The sequence below is a fragment of the Hippocampus guttulatus genome, chromosome 16, assembly GCF_054856545.1.
Source record: "Hippocampus guttulatus isolate MCC_2025c chromosome 16, RoL_Hgut_1.0, whole genome shotgun sequence".
Classification (NCBI taxonomy): domain Eukaryota; kingdom Metazoa; phylum Chordata; class Actinopteri; order Syngnathiformes; family Syngnathidae; genus Hippocampus; species Hippocampus guttulatus.
Genome location: NC_141276.1, coordinates 15,164,534 through 15,182,780, shown reverse-complemented (window position 1 = coordinate 15,182,780; position 18,247 = coordinate 15,164,534). Strand labels below are relative to the sequence as shown.

Genomic DNA, 18,247 nt, shown 5'->3' with positions numbered 1-18,247 from the left:
TCCGTGTATACCCGTCAATTTCCCGAGAAGACGATAACTCCCAAATATACACATCATGCTTTCCAAACGCGATCGTCCGTAAAACACAAGTAACAAAACAAACGATCGGTCGTGTGGGTAAAACAGAATGGAATCAGCAGTAATGCGTTTTTTCTTATTTCCTTTGAGGTTGCAGGTTATGTTACTATAGTCGAACAACGTAGACTGTGTGAGCGTGCAAGTCCTTCTGTGTGGTATTTTCAGTGCGTGCACACGCTCGCGTAAATCCCGTTAATCCTTGGGTTGATCCTTGCTCTGTTTCTTCATTTTCATCCTCCGGTTTTGGAACCAGATCTTGACTTGCCTCTCCGTCAGGTTGAGCGCTCTCGCCACCTCATGGCGCCGGTCGCGCGTCAGGTACATGTTGAACAGAAATTCCTTCTCCAGCTCCAGCGTCTGATATTTCGTATACGGGCACCTCTTCTTCCTGGAGGAGCGCGCGTGTAACCAATTGGCGGAGGGGTCGTCTGGAGGAAGGAGAAATATACATAGTTGTGCATAAAAATAAAAAAACAGTAAATAATCGAGCCCAAATTCAAAATAAATAAACAACAACATCGTTTTGCTCTACCATGCGTCATACATCGAATTTTGTCATCAAGGGTCACATTTCCGACAGAAGCATATCAGCGGCTGTTTCATTTGACACCGCTCATGGATCACTGCATCCAAACTGATGCCTCAATTAAACAGATATAGTCCCACGGTGCTTTTTAATGTCTTTCTTTCGATATCTCACCCCTGGCTTGTTATTTGCAAGAACCAGATTGCCTTTGCGGCGTGAAATGAATTCAGAATTTAAACAAAGCCAGCAGGAAATAAAAACAACAATATATTTCAACGCCACCCAGAGCAATCTGATAGAATATTTACGATAGGCGGTGACGTGTATATTTCTACACAAACGGGAATGCACACAGCTATGGCATATATTTACATATTTTGGAAATGTATGTTTTTGATGGTACTCCATATGTTTTAGAGCACACAATTCCCAAACGGCAACGTTAATACTGATATTGAACATTTTTTTTTTGTTCATGGTAAAAATAAAATGCATGGATGACACTTTGTTATCTTAGAAAAGAGGAATGACTCCATACATCTTAGTTAACCTGCACTGATGTACAGTTTGCTTTCTCTTTTTTCCAAGTGAAACAAAACTCTCAATTTCCTTTTTAAATTTGATTGCAGTTAAACTTGGCAATTATTCCTCTTATGTTGAAAGTACAAAACTAATTTAAAGGCAGCGAGGACAAACGTTCAAATATAAAACATAATTTTCACCCGTGAAGCCAAGTGTAAGAGAGGAGTTTAACAATGACATCAAAATGTAACCTCAACACATCGCAGAGGAAAAAGTCAAGAGAGCCATCGCGTCTTTGCTGGATCTTGCCGCTCTTCATTTTTACCCAAGAATTAGTCTGTGACCATCATGAGTTCACACGTCCTTAATACGCTGCGTAATCAATTTCCTCCAAATGTAAGGTATTGATTTCTTCTCAGGGAAAATAATGCCTAGTAGGGAGGTGAGCAGAAGATGGATGACGAGACCGGGGTGTGCTGTACTTGTGTCACTCGCTAAAGTGGGTGCTTTACAGTCATGTATAATCGCTTCTAGAACAATCCATTACTGTTTAAGATTCGCCACAACCGTGGCTGTCACCCGGGCTGACAGAATGCTCTTGAGGGCGGTGCACTACGGAGAGGATAGGAAAAGATTATGAGCATTGGAAAGAAGGCGGCCAGGGAGAATATGTGTGTTGGTGATCCACTATTCCCGTTTTGGGCTTCTTGTAGCTGTTAACGAAAATGTCCGGCTGAGATGTGGCGTGGACAAACACAGAGATGGAAGGACTGATACTCCCATAAAGGAGACCGCTATCGCCCGTGGCTGTGCTACATGAAAAATTCAATTGCTGACCAATGTGTCTTTTCCTGCCCGTGTCCACCATGATGAATGCAGCTTGCGTGGAAACATTGAGCCGAACGCCTATTGGATTAATATCGCATCCCCTCTCTCGCCTCTTTCTCCCTTCGCTTGCAATTTCACCCTAATAGTACCAGAAATTGACCCCTCATATATCCCAAGGCACGTTATTACATTTCTCTGTCGTATTTTATCCTTGCTCCCCCACCCCTCACCCCCTACACTTCACCCAACCACCAACAGCAGCACGCCAATTAATGGGGTTGTTCACCCTGTGATAACTTAATAAACTTCAGAGGTAATAATTTTCCCAGCTCTGCCGGCAACAGAAACAGCAGCGCAAAGATTTGAAGTGTAATATTGTAGTTTATTCTGGATGGTTGCCCAGCACCGGTAATGTGAAAATAATCTGTTGCGGGATGCTCAATTTAATTAGTGCGGTATATTGAAAGGTAGCTCTCTCCTTATGGTCTATACTCTCCACATATCGTGGCCATTTTGAAAAAGTGTTATACCTTTGGGGAAATCACCAAACCTATAGCTTGCCAATAAATACCAATGACGCAAAACTACAGGGGCTTCTCGGTTTATGACAGACTTCCTCTTCTGCGACGCTGATGCAATGTTTGAAGATGGGACGTGGGGAGTCTTCATGGCCTAGCCTGCGCTAATGCTGAAGAAGTCTTAATTTCAGTATAGATTTGTATGAACGATACTTTGAGACCCTGAATATAAAATAATTAGATCAAGAATAGTGAAAATAGAACATTTGCTTGTGATTGGCTTGCACACCGGAAAAACAAATTCATTACGCACACCCTTCGTAACCGCAAAACAGTGTTAGCCAAAAATGGACTGTAACCAACATTTAACCCTTTCATGCACCCTGTAAAAGTGTTTTTTTACAGCAGGAAAAGTGATTAAGATTGCACGACTGTCTGTGCCTTATGTGTTGTGTTGTGTTATTTTGTTATTTTGATTTCAAGATGGTGCCGCGAGAGTGGCTGCCTTTCCAGCAGCTCCTATATTTTGTTCTTCTACTTCTTCCTGTCATAACTTTGCTGCTGTGAATTGGGAATTTCTCCATTGCGAGACTAATAAAGGTTTTCTTATCTTATCTTAACCTGACAAAATGATAAGATGTCCACTGTAGTAACCGCTGTCCCTGAAAGGGCTCATCGAAGATGCACTTGTTATACATTTGAAATTGCAAACATTAAGGAGGACCAAATGTTTACAAGGTATGTGTCTATCAAGTCCGTTTACATTTGAATGCACGCAGCCAAGCAGTCCAGCTGCTGGCAATTGCTACATACACGACAGTAGTGGTGACTTGCTTGCATTGCAAAAAGAAAGATAATAAGCATCTTCTCCTAAATGTCAACCCATTCCACAGACCAGGGCAAAACAGCCACAAGTTGACCATAGAGAGCTAGGCAGGGTACTGTGGGATGAATGTAGATGATTATATAGATATATAGATAGATTATATACATCAGATATGGACTACAGTATAGAAGCCTTTCAACATTTGCCGTTATGTACGTATACACACCAAGAGCAGAGCACATAACTGACACTCCTTTTGACATTGCACATTTGAATGGTTGAGCAGGCAGGGGGCCTCAGCCAGTCTATCATTCTAGGAGATATTTTTGGATCCACCAATAAGAAGTCAACTTTGGAAAATAATGTAGAAAACTAAAACCAAGCCATCTTTGACCTCCAACTGGAGTATTCGATGTTCAAAGTTCATATTGGAGGCCAAACCCCAGAAGGAAGTTCGGTTAAAGTGCTGGATTAAAAGCATATGCAGACAGGGATTTAAAATCATCCGGCTTTCAAAAAGTATGACGCGTGATTCAGTGACCCGACTTTTCTTTGGTCAACCTCCCAATATTCAAGCATTCAATTATTTTTTTTCATCCTGCCGCTTGTCCTCATTTGGTCACGGTGAGGTGGAGCTGATCTCACTGATGGGTGATATGGAGCATCCAAACTGACTTTGGCCGACAGGCTGCAGGTCCCCCATGGAGTGCTCATCATCACTCGCATTCAAACAACACGGACAATTTAGTGTCTTCACTTGACTGAACATGCATGTTTTGGGTTTTTTTAATGTGGGGAGGCCATTGCACCTGTGCATGTATCGAGAGAACATGCAAACTCAGGCAAGGTTTGAACCCCAAATGTCAGAATTGAAGGCAGATGTGCTATGACATTCAGGAATTGCCCTTTTAACCCTTTCAGGGACAGCGGTTACTACAATGGACCGCGTATGATGTTGTCAGGTTTTAGGGGCATGAAAGGGTTAAGATACAATATAAAACAGCATCACCACCACCACTACTAGAATAAATAATTGCAATAACACTAACAATAATCATAATTAATGCAATAACCATAGAAAACATGACCTTCGAATTTCAAGTTTTAAATTTGTAATCCACGTTCTATTTTTATAATCATGGACAAATGTTAATTTAGTAAATCAAAGCAAAAGTTGGGATAAAGGAACAAATATTTTGAATAAAACTATTTGTTAACTACAGATGGAAACGATACGGTCTGGACTTTTGTTTACCGATCTTTATTTGCTTCTGTCTCATTTCTAATATTGATATTTTCAATATAAGGTAAGGACGCCATCCTGTACAGAACAAAGGATGAGTTATGACATACAGGATTCGATCTGGTTTATTTTAAATAAATAAATAAATAAAACTGACTTTTTTTGTGATAGTGGTGAAAGACCTAATGCCCCTAGGGGACTTGTATTACTTTTTTTATTTAGGGCCCTAATATAAAAGAACTACATTGATAACTATATCGATGTAACTGCACGTGTTTGAAAGAGAGCTAGAAAGGGAGAGTGAGAGGGGGGAGAGAAAGAGAGAGAGAGAGAGAGAGAGAGAGAGGCACACACACAAAGACAGAGAGAGAGAGAGAGATAACGAGATATTGCATAATGCGCTGTGTATGTGTAATAATAATAGAACTTAAACTCATTGTATTTTGAGAAGTCAGTACTTTCTATGGCTTATAAAGGTAGAGTTGATGAACGGCTGATTCAATAATTTGTCACTTTCTTTATAGGACGATATGTTAAGAAAATCACAAACATCAAACATAACATCACTCAGAGTCTAATTTAGGTTAAAATGTCGGACTGTTTCCAGAGGTCTGTGACACCGGACCAACTATCCTATCTTGGTCTTAGATAGCTGTAATAGTTCGACAGCGCAAAGTGGCTTTGGCTCCCCAGGTCTTTGTTCTTGTTTTACAGCAGCATTAAAAGTATTTACAATCCCTCTCCCCAATAATCGCGTGTCTTTTGTCAAAGTGCTATTTCCTGCCCGAATAACTTACTTTGATCTAGGCCCTCTTTGTCTTCGCTCCCTTCGCAAGAGTCGTTATTTTCTCCGAAAGCCACACCGGGCATCGCGGCGGGCGGAGCCGCCGATCGGTACTCCAGGATGTAAGTAGCGCTCTCCAGCTGGTTCTGTCCGCCGATTTTGGTTGGGGTCTCCACGCCAGGACGGCCGGGCTGGGGCTCCAGTTTGACCTGGCCGCTCTGACCTTGGCCCGGGAAGCAGTCGGACCCGCGCGGCGGCGCGCATTCCAGCCACGAGCGGAGGTAGCGAGTGTCCGTGGAAGGGACGTGCTGTGTCGGTATGTACGGGTGGTAGACCGTCGGAAGACCGCTCGCCCCATGGTGGTGCGGGCTGAATGGACTCCAGGGTGATGAGAAGAGCGGGGGCTTTGGCTGGAAGCTGCAGGACGGATATGACTCGGGGAGCGGATGCTCCGGTGGTGCCGCCGAGCCGGGCTGTCTTCCACCCGCTGCAGCGGCGGCGGAGCTGGAGCCGGAAAACTGGACGTTGGGAAAATGAGCCGGGGCCGGGAGTTCATCGCTTTCTTGACTTATGATGGAGTCCACGTAATAGTTGCTCAGAGTCCCAGAAATAGACATTCTCGGACATTCTCTGTGAAAACACTACGAGTTCACTTAAATGGAGAACAAGAAGATAGACATGTGGAGATTTTTCCTCTTTCCCTCTTCTCCTCATCTGCCCTTTGCTACTTCGCCTCTCTCTCTCTCTCTCTCTCTCTCTCTGCCACCCCCCCCCCCCCACGCTGCCCTCCTTCTCTGCCTCTCCCGCCCCCTTCTTTCTTTCGAAGCAAGTTGCTCGCTTGTGAAACAAGTGTTGCAGCCTTCATTCTCAGAGAAACTGATTGGCCATTGACGACAATGGGTTAAAGCTTCGATGGTGCGTAAATCAAGCCCTCTCACCCCCCCCCCCCCCCCCCAGCTAATAGATCGCCTTCTCAAATGCTGCATAGATTTCCATGTTTAGATCGTGTACCAGTTCCTCTTTGGTGTCTATGCATGCACGGTGGATATCTAAAATCGTGAAGCCTTTTGACGAGTGGGGATTACAGTGGAAAAACGCGAATGATTTTTTTCACAATACATTGTCCTGTTGTGTTTTTTCCCATTCGTTTGTATCCAAAGCAACCCACATTCACTCACAATTTCCGGTTGACTCTCACGAATCGGATTTGACATTAGAGTGGACTGCAGAAGCAAGCTTATTTTTTACCAAAACACATTTTTTTCTTCCCACGAAGAAATTCACACATATACTGTACATGTATCCCGTTTCCGCGTCTGCCTGACAAAATCCCTCTGCCATTGTTTTATTGGCGCATTAACAGTCATTTTTTTGTTAACGAGCACCATTAAGCCAGTCCACGCGGTCATGCCCTTGCCTTTGCCGGCAACCCGCACTTCTTCAACTATTTTTTTTAAAGTGCGTTTAAGCCATAATAAAATTCATGGCGACTGCTTAAGGTTTTATAGTGCTGATATATGACTTGCTCTAGTGCAGACTGTAAACACTACTGGGATTGTTGCAGCCTTATTTCTTGCTCGGGAAAAGTGCACATCTCATTCAGCGGTCAGGCTGCTCCGAGTGAACACCTCTTGGGTGTGGGATGTCCGAGGGAGTCCTCGTCATATCAACTTCCCCGGTGGAACGGAATAAAAGGCCCGCGGACTCAAGGCCGGGAGTCACGTTGAAGGGATATAATTACGTACTTTGTTGTTTAAGAGATGAAGGCCCAACAACAGATCGGAGAAGTGGGCCGACTTGATTCTGGACTTCTTGCATGCTGACCTCTTATCAAAGGACAATGTAAGGCTTGTTTTTTTTTTCAAAATGATCACAATGTTGAACTCTGGACAGGTTGCTAATCAGTCCAATAAATCTAATGTCTGGCTTTCATTACACAAATGTGAGCTCCGCATATCTCGCTAGACAATCACGGTTATTTATTATTATTTTTGAAGATGCATGAGATATGCTTTCAGAGCTGCAGTGGGGAGATTATGGGGATCGAAGAGGGCACGCACGGTTTGGAAAAGCGGCAGTGGAGACCACAAATGTGGCGTTGGGCTCCTTAAATTGCGGTTTTGATCCCCACGTTTAGGTTAAAATTGAATTCGTTGCATACATCTGTCCATCTGATTTCACAGTCAATATTTCCACCTCAAGTAGATAGCTGCCTAAGAGCTAAACTCTCACGAAATTCGAAGACATGATAGTTTTTGTCCTTAATATGTGGTAATTACTGTAAATCTTCTTTTCTGAGTCAGGAAGGGATATTGCCATCTTATATAGGCCAACGTAGGGCCAAAATATATGACATAATGACACGTTAGTTTGCTACAGCGCTATCCAAAAGAAACTGTTTTCTTTTTCGTCAGCATATGATCTTTCCGCTTCCATCGTGATGATGATCTTGGTCCACATTTAAATATGAACGCCTTCCTCCAAGTTACGTTGATCTTGCACATTCAAATTTTCTTGAAATCGGAGTGCGCGGGAGTGTTTTTTGTTGTTGTTATTTTTATTATCATTATTATTACGATCCTGCTGCTGATATGCTCTCTTGGTTCCCTCGCATATTTGATTAAACTCTTGACCAATTAATAAAAGTAACTACAATATACTTTCATCTGATGATTTCAAATAAAAAGGATGGAAAGTTATGACAGTTAAAAAAAAATAAAAAGAAAAAATAGGTGTAAAAATTTCTTCGCGCTTTACATTTTTATTCTTCCAATATGCAACCCAATTACACAATCTGCTGCTGTTTGTATACGTCAAGTAATTTTGAAAATAATTCACTCCACGTATTATTACACACACACACACACACACACACACACACAATAGACAAAATTTAAAAAAAACAGAAGTTTCATTTAAAAAAATGATGTGTTTAAAAAACCTGCATTTCAGTTTTATTATGAATATTTCAAATTGGCACACTTCGAATATAATTGGTAAATGAATTTAAATACTTGCAGTTTTCGGAATATTTTAATATTCCTGCGTGCAGGCCTAATATCAAAACGTGGAATTAGTTGAATCCACCGTTTAAGAACGAAGGCAGCATTAAAAATATTAGTGCAAATAAACGGCACTTTACATTTCGGCATTTTAAAACAACGGATCACGTCTTCAAAATACATTTTACTATTGTGAACGTTCAGGGGGAAAATGCTGTTTGAACTGGACTTTAACAATCACATTTCGCAAATTTCAAGGCTTCTCCTTTATTTGAACCGCGATAAAAACAATTATAATGAAAGACAAATATACAAATGACACAGGTTTTCAAAACGGAAATACTAACAGGCTCCATGGGGGAACAATAACAACTCTCGCCTTGATCCCGACGCGCTCGAACGTAACGTCTTTCCGCGGCTTCACGTTCAATTCAATTCAATGTTCAATTTTTTTTCATGTGAGGTCCACTTATATCCTCAAGTGGCGGTTTTAGTGTTCGATATTATGAAAATGAGAAACAAACAAGATATATAAAACGTGAACATGCTCTAAAAAGAATCAATACATTGAATCCATTCAGTTAAAGCAAAACAAAAACAAAAACAAAACCAGCTGCTTGCTGCGTTATTTCTCCGGAGCAAGAAGTGTCCATCTTTGATCATGCACTTTTTTTATTTGATTATTATTTTATTACCAAATTGAAACGTCGAACAAACTTGTTTCCTTGACTTTGTGTTTCAAAACGGGTTCATCAATTTATTGTGGATGTAATAATATGATGATTCTATATTCGTTATCTGGTTCACAGTCATAACGGCTGTCTAAGGGGACCCCGAACTGCAATGTGGCCTGATGAGTAGGAAAACCCTGCAATCATACAAACATGCGTGCACGAACGTAAACACACACACACACACACACACACACACACACACACACACGCACACACACACACGCGCGCGCGTGTACTCACGCACATGCTAAAATATATTTTTGATGTTGAAAAAAGGGGGGGGGAAATGAGCGAACATGCGGAGATCAACTGTAATTTGGTTTAGTGCTGTGGTGTCAAATATAGGGCCCGCGGGCCGGAAACGGCCCCAATGAGGTTCGATCAGGCCCGCAGGATAATTTAAAAGTGAAAAAATCCATAAAAGACACAGAATTAATATTTTTATAAGGTGCAATTCATGGAGTATCCGCTAGAGACACACTGTTTTGTTCAGAGTAGATGACAACATTGTTTTGAACAGAGAAGACAACAGCAGTCTCAGTCTGTCACTGAGGCAGATCCGACACAGCAGACGCTATCAAGGACATGTGAATACTTTATTCTTTACACATTTAATCACACTCTGATTCGTTTGTAGGGAGGGATTACACTTACATTTTACATGCACATGTGTAAATGGTTTAAAAATTCCTTTCTTTATAAATCTCGTTTAATTTTAAAGTGCATTACTATATTTTTCAATACCAATTACTTGTTAAAGCTTTGTGCCTTTGTACAATCAGAGGGATCCGTTGCAATGCATGTATGTGAATGATAAAAGTAAATTGCACGTTTGTCTAAGGAAATCTAAGGTGCTTCATGAACTGTTTTGTAATAGATATGTTCATTAAATGTCAACATTTTCCCAATGTTCTTGTGCTTCTTTAGACCAAAACAAAGGAAAGACATGATATTTTGGTTATTTATAGCAGAGTATGGTATAATTTTAATGGTCCAGCCCACTTGACATCTACCGAGGCCGTATGTGGCCCCCAATGTGAAATAAGTTTGACACCCCTGATTTAGTGTAAAAAAAAAAAAAAAAAAAGCTCTAGAACTCAGGGTAACAATTTGCAAGCACTTTAATTGGGTAAATGTAAATCATATATTTTGGGTATTTTCAAACGTTTTGAAATCCTGAAATACATTTTGTGAAGGTAAAGTCAACTTTATCACATTCCACAACAAAATTACTCATGACTACAGATGTAAACATGAATTATTTTTAGTACTAATACAAAGTACATTTCATAGAGAACATTTTCCTTGAAAAAGACTGTAGTTGGTCCAAACTAAACATTGTAAAATATTCAAAGTAAATCACATTGAAACAAAATTTGGAGCATGATTTACTTTAAATGGTTGTCGACTGGTTAGCACATCCACCTCACAGTGGAGAGATGCAGAGTTAGACTCCGGCCTTGCTATGTGGGTTTTCTACGAATACCAAAACATTTTAAAAAAATGCATGGCAGGTTCATGTTATACTCAAAATCACAGGTGACAAACTCAAGGCCCAGGGGCCTGATGTGGCCTGCCACGTCATTTTATGTGGCCCTCTGAATGCACATCATGTGAGTCAACTTCCATGATCCTTACTAAAATTTGTCACGAAATGTCAAACTTTTCATGTGGAATAAATAACATTGAGATTTTGCAATCATTTTGTTAACCTGTTGACACTCATGTAAACAATAATTGGACAAAGAACAAACCAATAGCTGTTTTTGAGAGAGTCACAAGGAAGCAGTGACAGCTCAGACAAAGGCTGAAGTGACAGCCAAAACTGTCAGCTCGTTAAATGTCTTTCTCTTCTCCAAAAAAGACCATTGTCTGGAAAAAAATAACTTTAAACCTAATTTAATGGACAAACAGTTGACTTGACTGATTTGAAAACTAGTAATCCATCAAATTGTTGCATACAAGTAATGCAATGAAATAATTAAACATTTATTCGGTTTCACTGTCCTAACGGTGACTCCGAGGGAAGACATAACTCCAAAGTTGGAATTAAAGAGTCACAAAAATGAGTTTGACACCTGTGCTCTAAATTGTCCCTAGTTGTGATTGTGAGCGTGAATGGTTGTGCCCTGCGATTGGCTTGCAACATGTTCCTTTACAAAATTCATTTCAGTCTTTACAGTGGTATTTGACTTCTGAAGCGTACCCCTCGTTAAATATGTGGTTTAAGGGGATCTTGGTTAAAATCTGGAGCAGAAAGAAAAGTGTGGGAGTCGAACCCCTTTGTCGAAATTGACGATTGAACTGTTTTAAGTTCAAATTTTCTTGAAAAAAAATCACTCATCTATGATCTGCTTTATTCACAACAACTGGATAGCCGCTGATGTATTGCAACTAACTGATGTCATCACGGGGCAGGCGACCAGACCACAGCAATTCATCAATAGTTTTGTTGCCTTTGGCTTATCTCTGTCGATATTAAAACACAATAATACCGACTTTTTGTTCACCATGCACAAGAGCCACTTTAAATCAATCTTGTGCATCTCAATCATGGCAGATCAAGATTAAAAATATATGTAAACAAGGTCGCTAAGGGTGGTATTTTCATATATTTAGCAGCTATATTCACTTTACGTTCAACAATACCAATAGCTAAATTAGCATCCATCCATTTTCAACACCGCTTATCCTGATCGCGGGGAGTTGCTGGAGCCTATCCCAGCTGACTTTGGGCGGAAGGCAGACTACACCCCTGAACTGGTCGCCAGTCAGTTGGACGTCACATACAGAGACAAACGACTCTTCACACCACCATTCACACTGTCACTGAGTGGGAACTGATCTCACGCTGTCCGCACACAACACAGGCGCGTGTACCACTACACCGTCAGCGGTTGCTAGATTAGCATGACTCCCCAATGTGTTTACTGAATGGTTGCATACCATATATGTTTATATTAGGGTTGGAACGCTTGACAAAATCTACGGCTCGGTTCAGATAAATATTTTGTGCTTTAGTTTTTTTATGTGTTGCCTTGAAGAAAAGTCAATTATGTCTTGGATAGTTAGGTTCAGTATATGTTCGCAGCATTATTATTAACTACTGTTATTGCTACGGTGTCATTATTGAAATTATTTTTGTTGTTCAATTTATGTCAACGGCATATAGGGACAGGCATAACAAATGCAGTCACTGTTCTTTAGTTGCAATGCGCAAAGTACAAACAACCTGTGCATCGCCCTCTTATCATTTATACAACTGAATAAAAGTCATGGCTTCTTGCAAATGTTTCGCTGTGTTAAATCCAGGTCTAGAAAGCAAAAACTCTGCCACACTTTGTCTTTAGCCAAAAGTGCTTCTTCTCAACAGGGAGCTAAACAAGCTCCAGAAGATCAACTGGGAGCTTGTTTTCCTTCCAGAAGCACTTGTGGCGAAAGGCAAACTGTGCCTTGGGGTTTTTACTCTCTGGATCAGGATTTGACACCTCTGCAAATATACCAGCTTTGTATTCAACTATGAAAATCCAGATTTCACAGTACGTATAGATGTAATTAAATTGAAATAAGGTCATTATTTAAGGGCCCATACTTTTTATGATATTTTTGTTTGGTGGTTTACTGTGAGGTTTTTCGTATGTGAAATTGGTACCTTGGCTCTACGGTTCGGAAAACATGGAACAAAGCATTGCACTCCTATATTAACCCTTTCAGGGACAACAGTTACTACAGTGGACAGCTTATCATGTTATCAGGTTACAGGGTGCATGAAAGGGTTGAAGCTCAAGTTGTCAAATGTGTCTTATATGATGCAGATTGACTCACATGTTTCATAATTCATACCCAATCGGAATAGAGGAGTGATTATCAATTGTACTGTATTATTTTCTACCTGATAAGACCAAATGTCAGTGGTCTCCAAGACGTGTGCCTGAGTGTAACCCCCACTCCCAATCGTGGTGGGGGTGCTATTAATACATTTTTAAGATGATAATGATTATAATTTGTTCAATAATTGATTTCTACAATGCTTCAGAGGTATTGTCCCATGCTGGTTTCGTATTTATTAATGAAATACCATGACATCCACCATTTCCTGCAGTTCTAAAATCTCGTCTTCTTCTTGGTGCCAAATTTGCAGATGTGCCAGGGGGCACGGCAGGAACACCGAGTAAGGCGTAGCACATCTACAAAATTTACTAACACGCTGAAGTAGCGGCCAAGTGGTCTAGTGCGTCGACCTCACAGTGTACAGGTTTACGAACCAACGACCTTCATGGGTCTTTGGTTCGATCCCGGCTCCGGCCTCCCTATGTGAAGTTTGTATGTTCTCCCTGGGCCTGCGTGGGTTTTCTCCAGGTACTCCAGTTTCCTCCCACCTTCCAAAAATATGCATGGCAGGCTGATTGAACACTCCAAATTGTCCCGAGGTGTGAGTGTGAGCGTGGATGGTTTTTCATCTCTGTGTGCCCTGCCATTGGCTGGCAACCAGTTCAGGGTGTTCCCCGCCTACTGCCGGAAGACAGCAGGGATGGGCTCCAACACCCCCTGCGACCCTTGTGAGGATAAAGCGGATCGGAAAACGGATGGATAAATCGATGGCTGAAGTAGACCATTTCCCCGGCACGAAAATGACAAAGCACTTGTTTTTAAGCCGAGCTCTGTGACTAAATGTTCGGATGAGTCAGGGGTGAGGCAACTCCGTGCACTGGAACAACCGAGTCTACCAAAATAGGGCCCAATATGTTTTTTATTTTGAAACAAAGCACACAAAAAAACCATCAACTTTCACTTCTATTTATGATTTCATTTATGAACACTAATTTGACCCACAAGAAATAACAAATGCATGTAAACAAATACATCATGGAAATTTTGAAGAGATTTTAATTAAAAAAAAGGCTACATGTCCAATATCCATTCATCCATCCATATTCTAATCCGTTTATTGTCACAGGGTTCGAGGAGAGCTGGACCCTATCCCAGCTGTCTTTGGGCAGTTGGTGGGGTACACCCTGAACTGGTTCCCAGCCAATCGCACGGCACACATTGGACCCTTATACTTTCATGAGACTGGTATGCCAAAGGATGTCTCCAAAGAGACAATAAGTAGCTGTGGACACGAATATACACCCATGATAATCACGCGCACGCACATCCCCGGTATTACCACCTTCGTTGGATTCCTATTTTTCCCCCGCGATGAAACCTGAGCTGCGGACCGCTCAAATGGACTCTGAGCTGCTAGTCAGACTGGTTGCATCGTGTTCCCCCTCTCTTCCCCGTTCACTACATGTCAAGTCTTGAGACCTGTTGTAACATGTCTTTTAAATGTACGCTGCATGTGCTAAGGTTTTTTTTTTTTCCTCAGACTAAAGCCATGCTCCCTCTCAAGGAGAAAGGTTGGAGTCTGTTGGCCAATAAATCTGATTCTGATTCAAAATAGGATTAGATTACATGATCTAATCTGATTTCAGAATCCATCCATTTTCTGATCCGCTTATCCTCACAAAGGTTGCAGGGCGTGGTGGAGCCTATCCCAGCTGTCTTTGGGCAGGAGGTGGGGGACATTCGAACTGGTTGCCAGCCAATCGCAGGGCACAGATTTCAGAATCCTTCTTCCACATTTTGAACAACCCATTTCCAAGATTTAATCCAACCCAATAACCAAAATACAGACAGAGTATCTTTGAACAACTACTCCAGAGATTTTAAGTATTAGTTACAGTGTTTTACACAGTGGTGGGGTTAGCAACATTGAGAATCCAACTCCAGTTGTCTACTCGAAAGGATGCAGTTCACTGAAATATGATTTGTGCCGCATTGCTGGAAGGGTATGACGCACATGTCGTGTCCTTAGAACTCCAGTGTGAATCATGAATTTGGCTCACAGCACAGTAACATTTTGCTCCCAAATACTTTCCAAGTCATAAAGACTGCATTTCGGTGAATATATGTTGGCCAAATTGGTTGGAGGAAAATAATACTCACCGACTTCAAAATTATATAATCAAGACATATGAAAGTGTGAATACTTTTAAATGTTGGTTAACTATACTTTACTACATGCGTATGATTGAGGTATTTCAGAGTTGTTTTCTTTTTCTCGTTGGGTAGTTTGTAATTTTTGTGCTGTCCTTGAAAGGGTTAATTTTTTGGGGTATTATTTAATTTTTTTGCTTTTAAATAGTGTACTTTTAAATCTAAATTGTAGATTGAGTTACGTCGTGTCTGAAACATGCAATACTATATGGTTGCTTTAAAATAGTCTATAATGTCTCCACTTTCTGTTCATTGTTCTCCTCTTTTAGTTAAATAAGTCTTAAATCCTGAACCTCGACAGACACGTTTCATATTCATATTCATAATATTAAATCCACATTGGGTTTTATATGAGATCCAGACTGCAGCATAAATGGATTCTGTTCCCCTTGTGAACTGAACTCCTTTTGACTTATGTTTCCAGATGTCTCTCCCTTGTTGCTTTCCCGACTCATTTGTCCTCTTTCCTGCAATCCGTCATGGGTGGAGGAGTTATTCTTTGTTAATTGTTGATTGACTGATTTATTGAACAAATAACTAAATTAGAAAATACAAATAAAAACCGGAAGAAAAAAATTAACATTGATAGTTGTCATAGGTCAACATGGTTTACATGTTCAAAGGGAGTAGGAAGAAAAGCTGATCTAGTCCTACCCCTTTTTTTCAAAATATTTCTCGTTTCAAATTATGACACAAGTCGGTTTTGAGAAATACTGGACGGGTTGGTTCTACATAATTTGAACGGTTGATCATTCGTAGAGCTCTTTTCTGTAGCTTATAAATAGATTGAGTATTTGTTTTATATGTATTACCCGTAGCTTCACACAATAAGTCAGGTATTGGCAGTATTAATGAACAGTATTATGTGCCTAATGATTCTTTTTTTTTCGAATATTCTTGGTTTTATAAACGTTTAACATATTCTGTAAGATTCCCAGCACAGTTTTGTATCAATTACAACACCAAGAAATGTAATTTAATTGACTCTTTCTATTTCAATACTCAACAATGACTTTAACTTTGGGTTTAATTTGTGTGGTGCTTGGTGATTAATTTAAATCTAAATGCAATTTATTTGCCCCTCCGTGAGTCGTCACCTTACCGTGGTGGAGGGGTTTGTGTGTCCCAATGATCCTAGGAGCTAAGTTGTCTGGGGCTTTATGCCCCTGGCAGGGTCACCCATGGCAAACAGGTTCTAGGTGAGGGGCCAGACAAAGCACGGTTCAAAGACCCCTTATGATGAGAAAAATATATGGACCAAGGTTTCCCTTGCCCGGACGCGGGTCACCGGGGCCCCCCTCTGGAGCCAGGCCTGGAGGTGGGGCTCGTTGGCAAGCGCCTGGTGGCCGGGCCTACACCCATGGGGCCCGGCCGGGCACAGCCCGAAGAGGCAGCGTGGGTCCCCCTTCTCATGGGCTCACCACCCATGAGAGGGGCCAAAGGGGTCGGGTGCAATGTGAGCTGGGCGGCAGCCAAAGGCGGGGACCCTGGCGGTCCGATCCTCGGCTGCAGAAGCTAGCTCTTGGGACATGGAATGTCACCTCTCTGGCAGGGAAGGAGCCCGAGCTGGTGTGTGAGGCAGAGAATTTCCGACTGGATATAGTCGGACTTGCCTCCACACACAGCCTGGGTTCTGGTACCAGTTCTCTCGAGAGGGGTTGGACTCTCTTCCACTCTGGAGTTGCTCACGGTGAGAGGCGCAGAGCAGGTGTGGGCATACTCATTGCCCCCCGGCTCAGTGCCTGTACATTGGGGTTCACACCGGTAGACGAGAGGGTTGCCTCCCTCCGCCTTCGGGTGGGTGGACGGGTCCTGACTGTTGTTTGTGCATATGCACCAAACAGCAGCTCAGCATACCCACCCTTTTTGGAGTCCTTGGAGGGTGTGCTGGAGAGTACTCCTGCTGGGGACTCCCTTGTTCTGCTGGGGGACTTCAATGCTCACATGGGCAATGACAGTGAGACCTGGAGGGGCGTGATTGGGAGGAACGGCCCCCCCTTATCAGAACTCGAGTGGTGTTTTGTTATTGGACTTCTGTGCTCGCCATGGATTGTCCATAACGAACACCTTGTTCAAACATAAGGGTGTCCATATGTGCACTTGGCACCAGGACACCCTAGGCCGCAGTTCGATGATCGACTTTGTAGTTGTATCATCGGATTTGCGGCCGCATGTTCTGGACACTCGGGTGAAGAGAGGGGCGGAGCTGTCAACTGATCACCACCTGGTGGTGAGTAGGCTCCGATGGTGGGGGAAGATGCCAGTCCGTCCTGGCAGACCCAAACGTATTGTGAGGGTTTGTTGGGAGCGTCTGGCGGAATCCCCTGTCAGAAGGAGTTTCAACTCCCACCTCCGACAGAACTTTTCCCATGTTCCGGGGGAGGCGGGGGACATTCAGCCCGAGTGGACCATGTTCCGTGCCTCTATTGTTGAGGCGGCCAATCTGAGTTGTGGCCGTAAGGCGGTTGGTGCCTGTCGTGGCGGCAACCCCCATACTCGCTGGTGGACACCAGCAGTAAGGGATGCCGTCAAGCTGAAGAAGGAGTCCTATCGAGCCTTTATGGCCTGTGGGACCCCAGAGGCAGCTGACGGGTATCGACTGGCCAAGCGGAACGCAGCTTCGGTGGTCGCCGAGGCAAAAACCCGAGCGTGGGAAGAGTTCGGTGAGGCCATGGAAGCCGACTTCCGGACGGCTTCGAGGAAATTCTGGTCCACCATCCGACGTCTCAGGAGGGGGAAGCAGTGCACCACTAACACTGTGTACAGTGGGGATGGGGCGCTGCTGACTTCGACTCGGGACGTTGTGAACCGGTGGGCAGAGTACTTCGAAGACCTCCTCAACTCCACCAACACGCCTTCCTTGGAGGAAGCAGAGCCTGGGGACTCTGAAGTGGGCTCTCCTATCTCTGTGGTTGAAGTCACCAATGTGGTTAAAAAGCTCCTCGGTGGCAAGGCCCCAGGGGTGGATGAGATCCGCCCGGAGTTCCTCAAGGCTCTGGATGTTGTGGGGCTGTCCTGGTTGACACGCCTCTGCAACATCACGTGGTCAACAGGGAGAGTGCCTCTGGATTGGCAGACCGGGGTGGTAGTCCCTCTTTTTAAAAAGGGGGACCGGAGGGTGTGTTCCAACTACAGAGGGATCAC

General features: G+C 42.7%; 1 protein-coding gene across 1 annotated transcript; it reads right to left on the bottom strand.

Moving 5' to 3' along the window:
* Positions 1-270: 270 nt before the first annotated feature.
* On the bottom strand, positions 271-5,942 carry LOC147193323 (homeobox protein Hox-B9a-like). The gene is made up of 2 exons (XM_086133076.1): positions 5,339-5,942; positions 271-506 (listed from the first exon to the last, which is right to left on the bottom strand). Exons 1-2 carry the CDS (start codon positions 5,940-5,942, stop codon positions 271-273), a joined length of 840 nt encoding a protein of 279 aa, XP_085989202.1.
* Between the last annotated feature and the right edge of the window lie 12,305 nt (positions 5,943-18,247).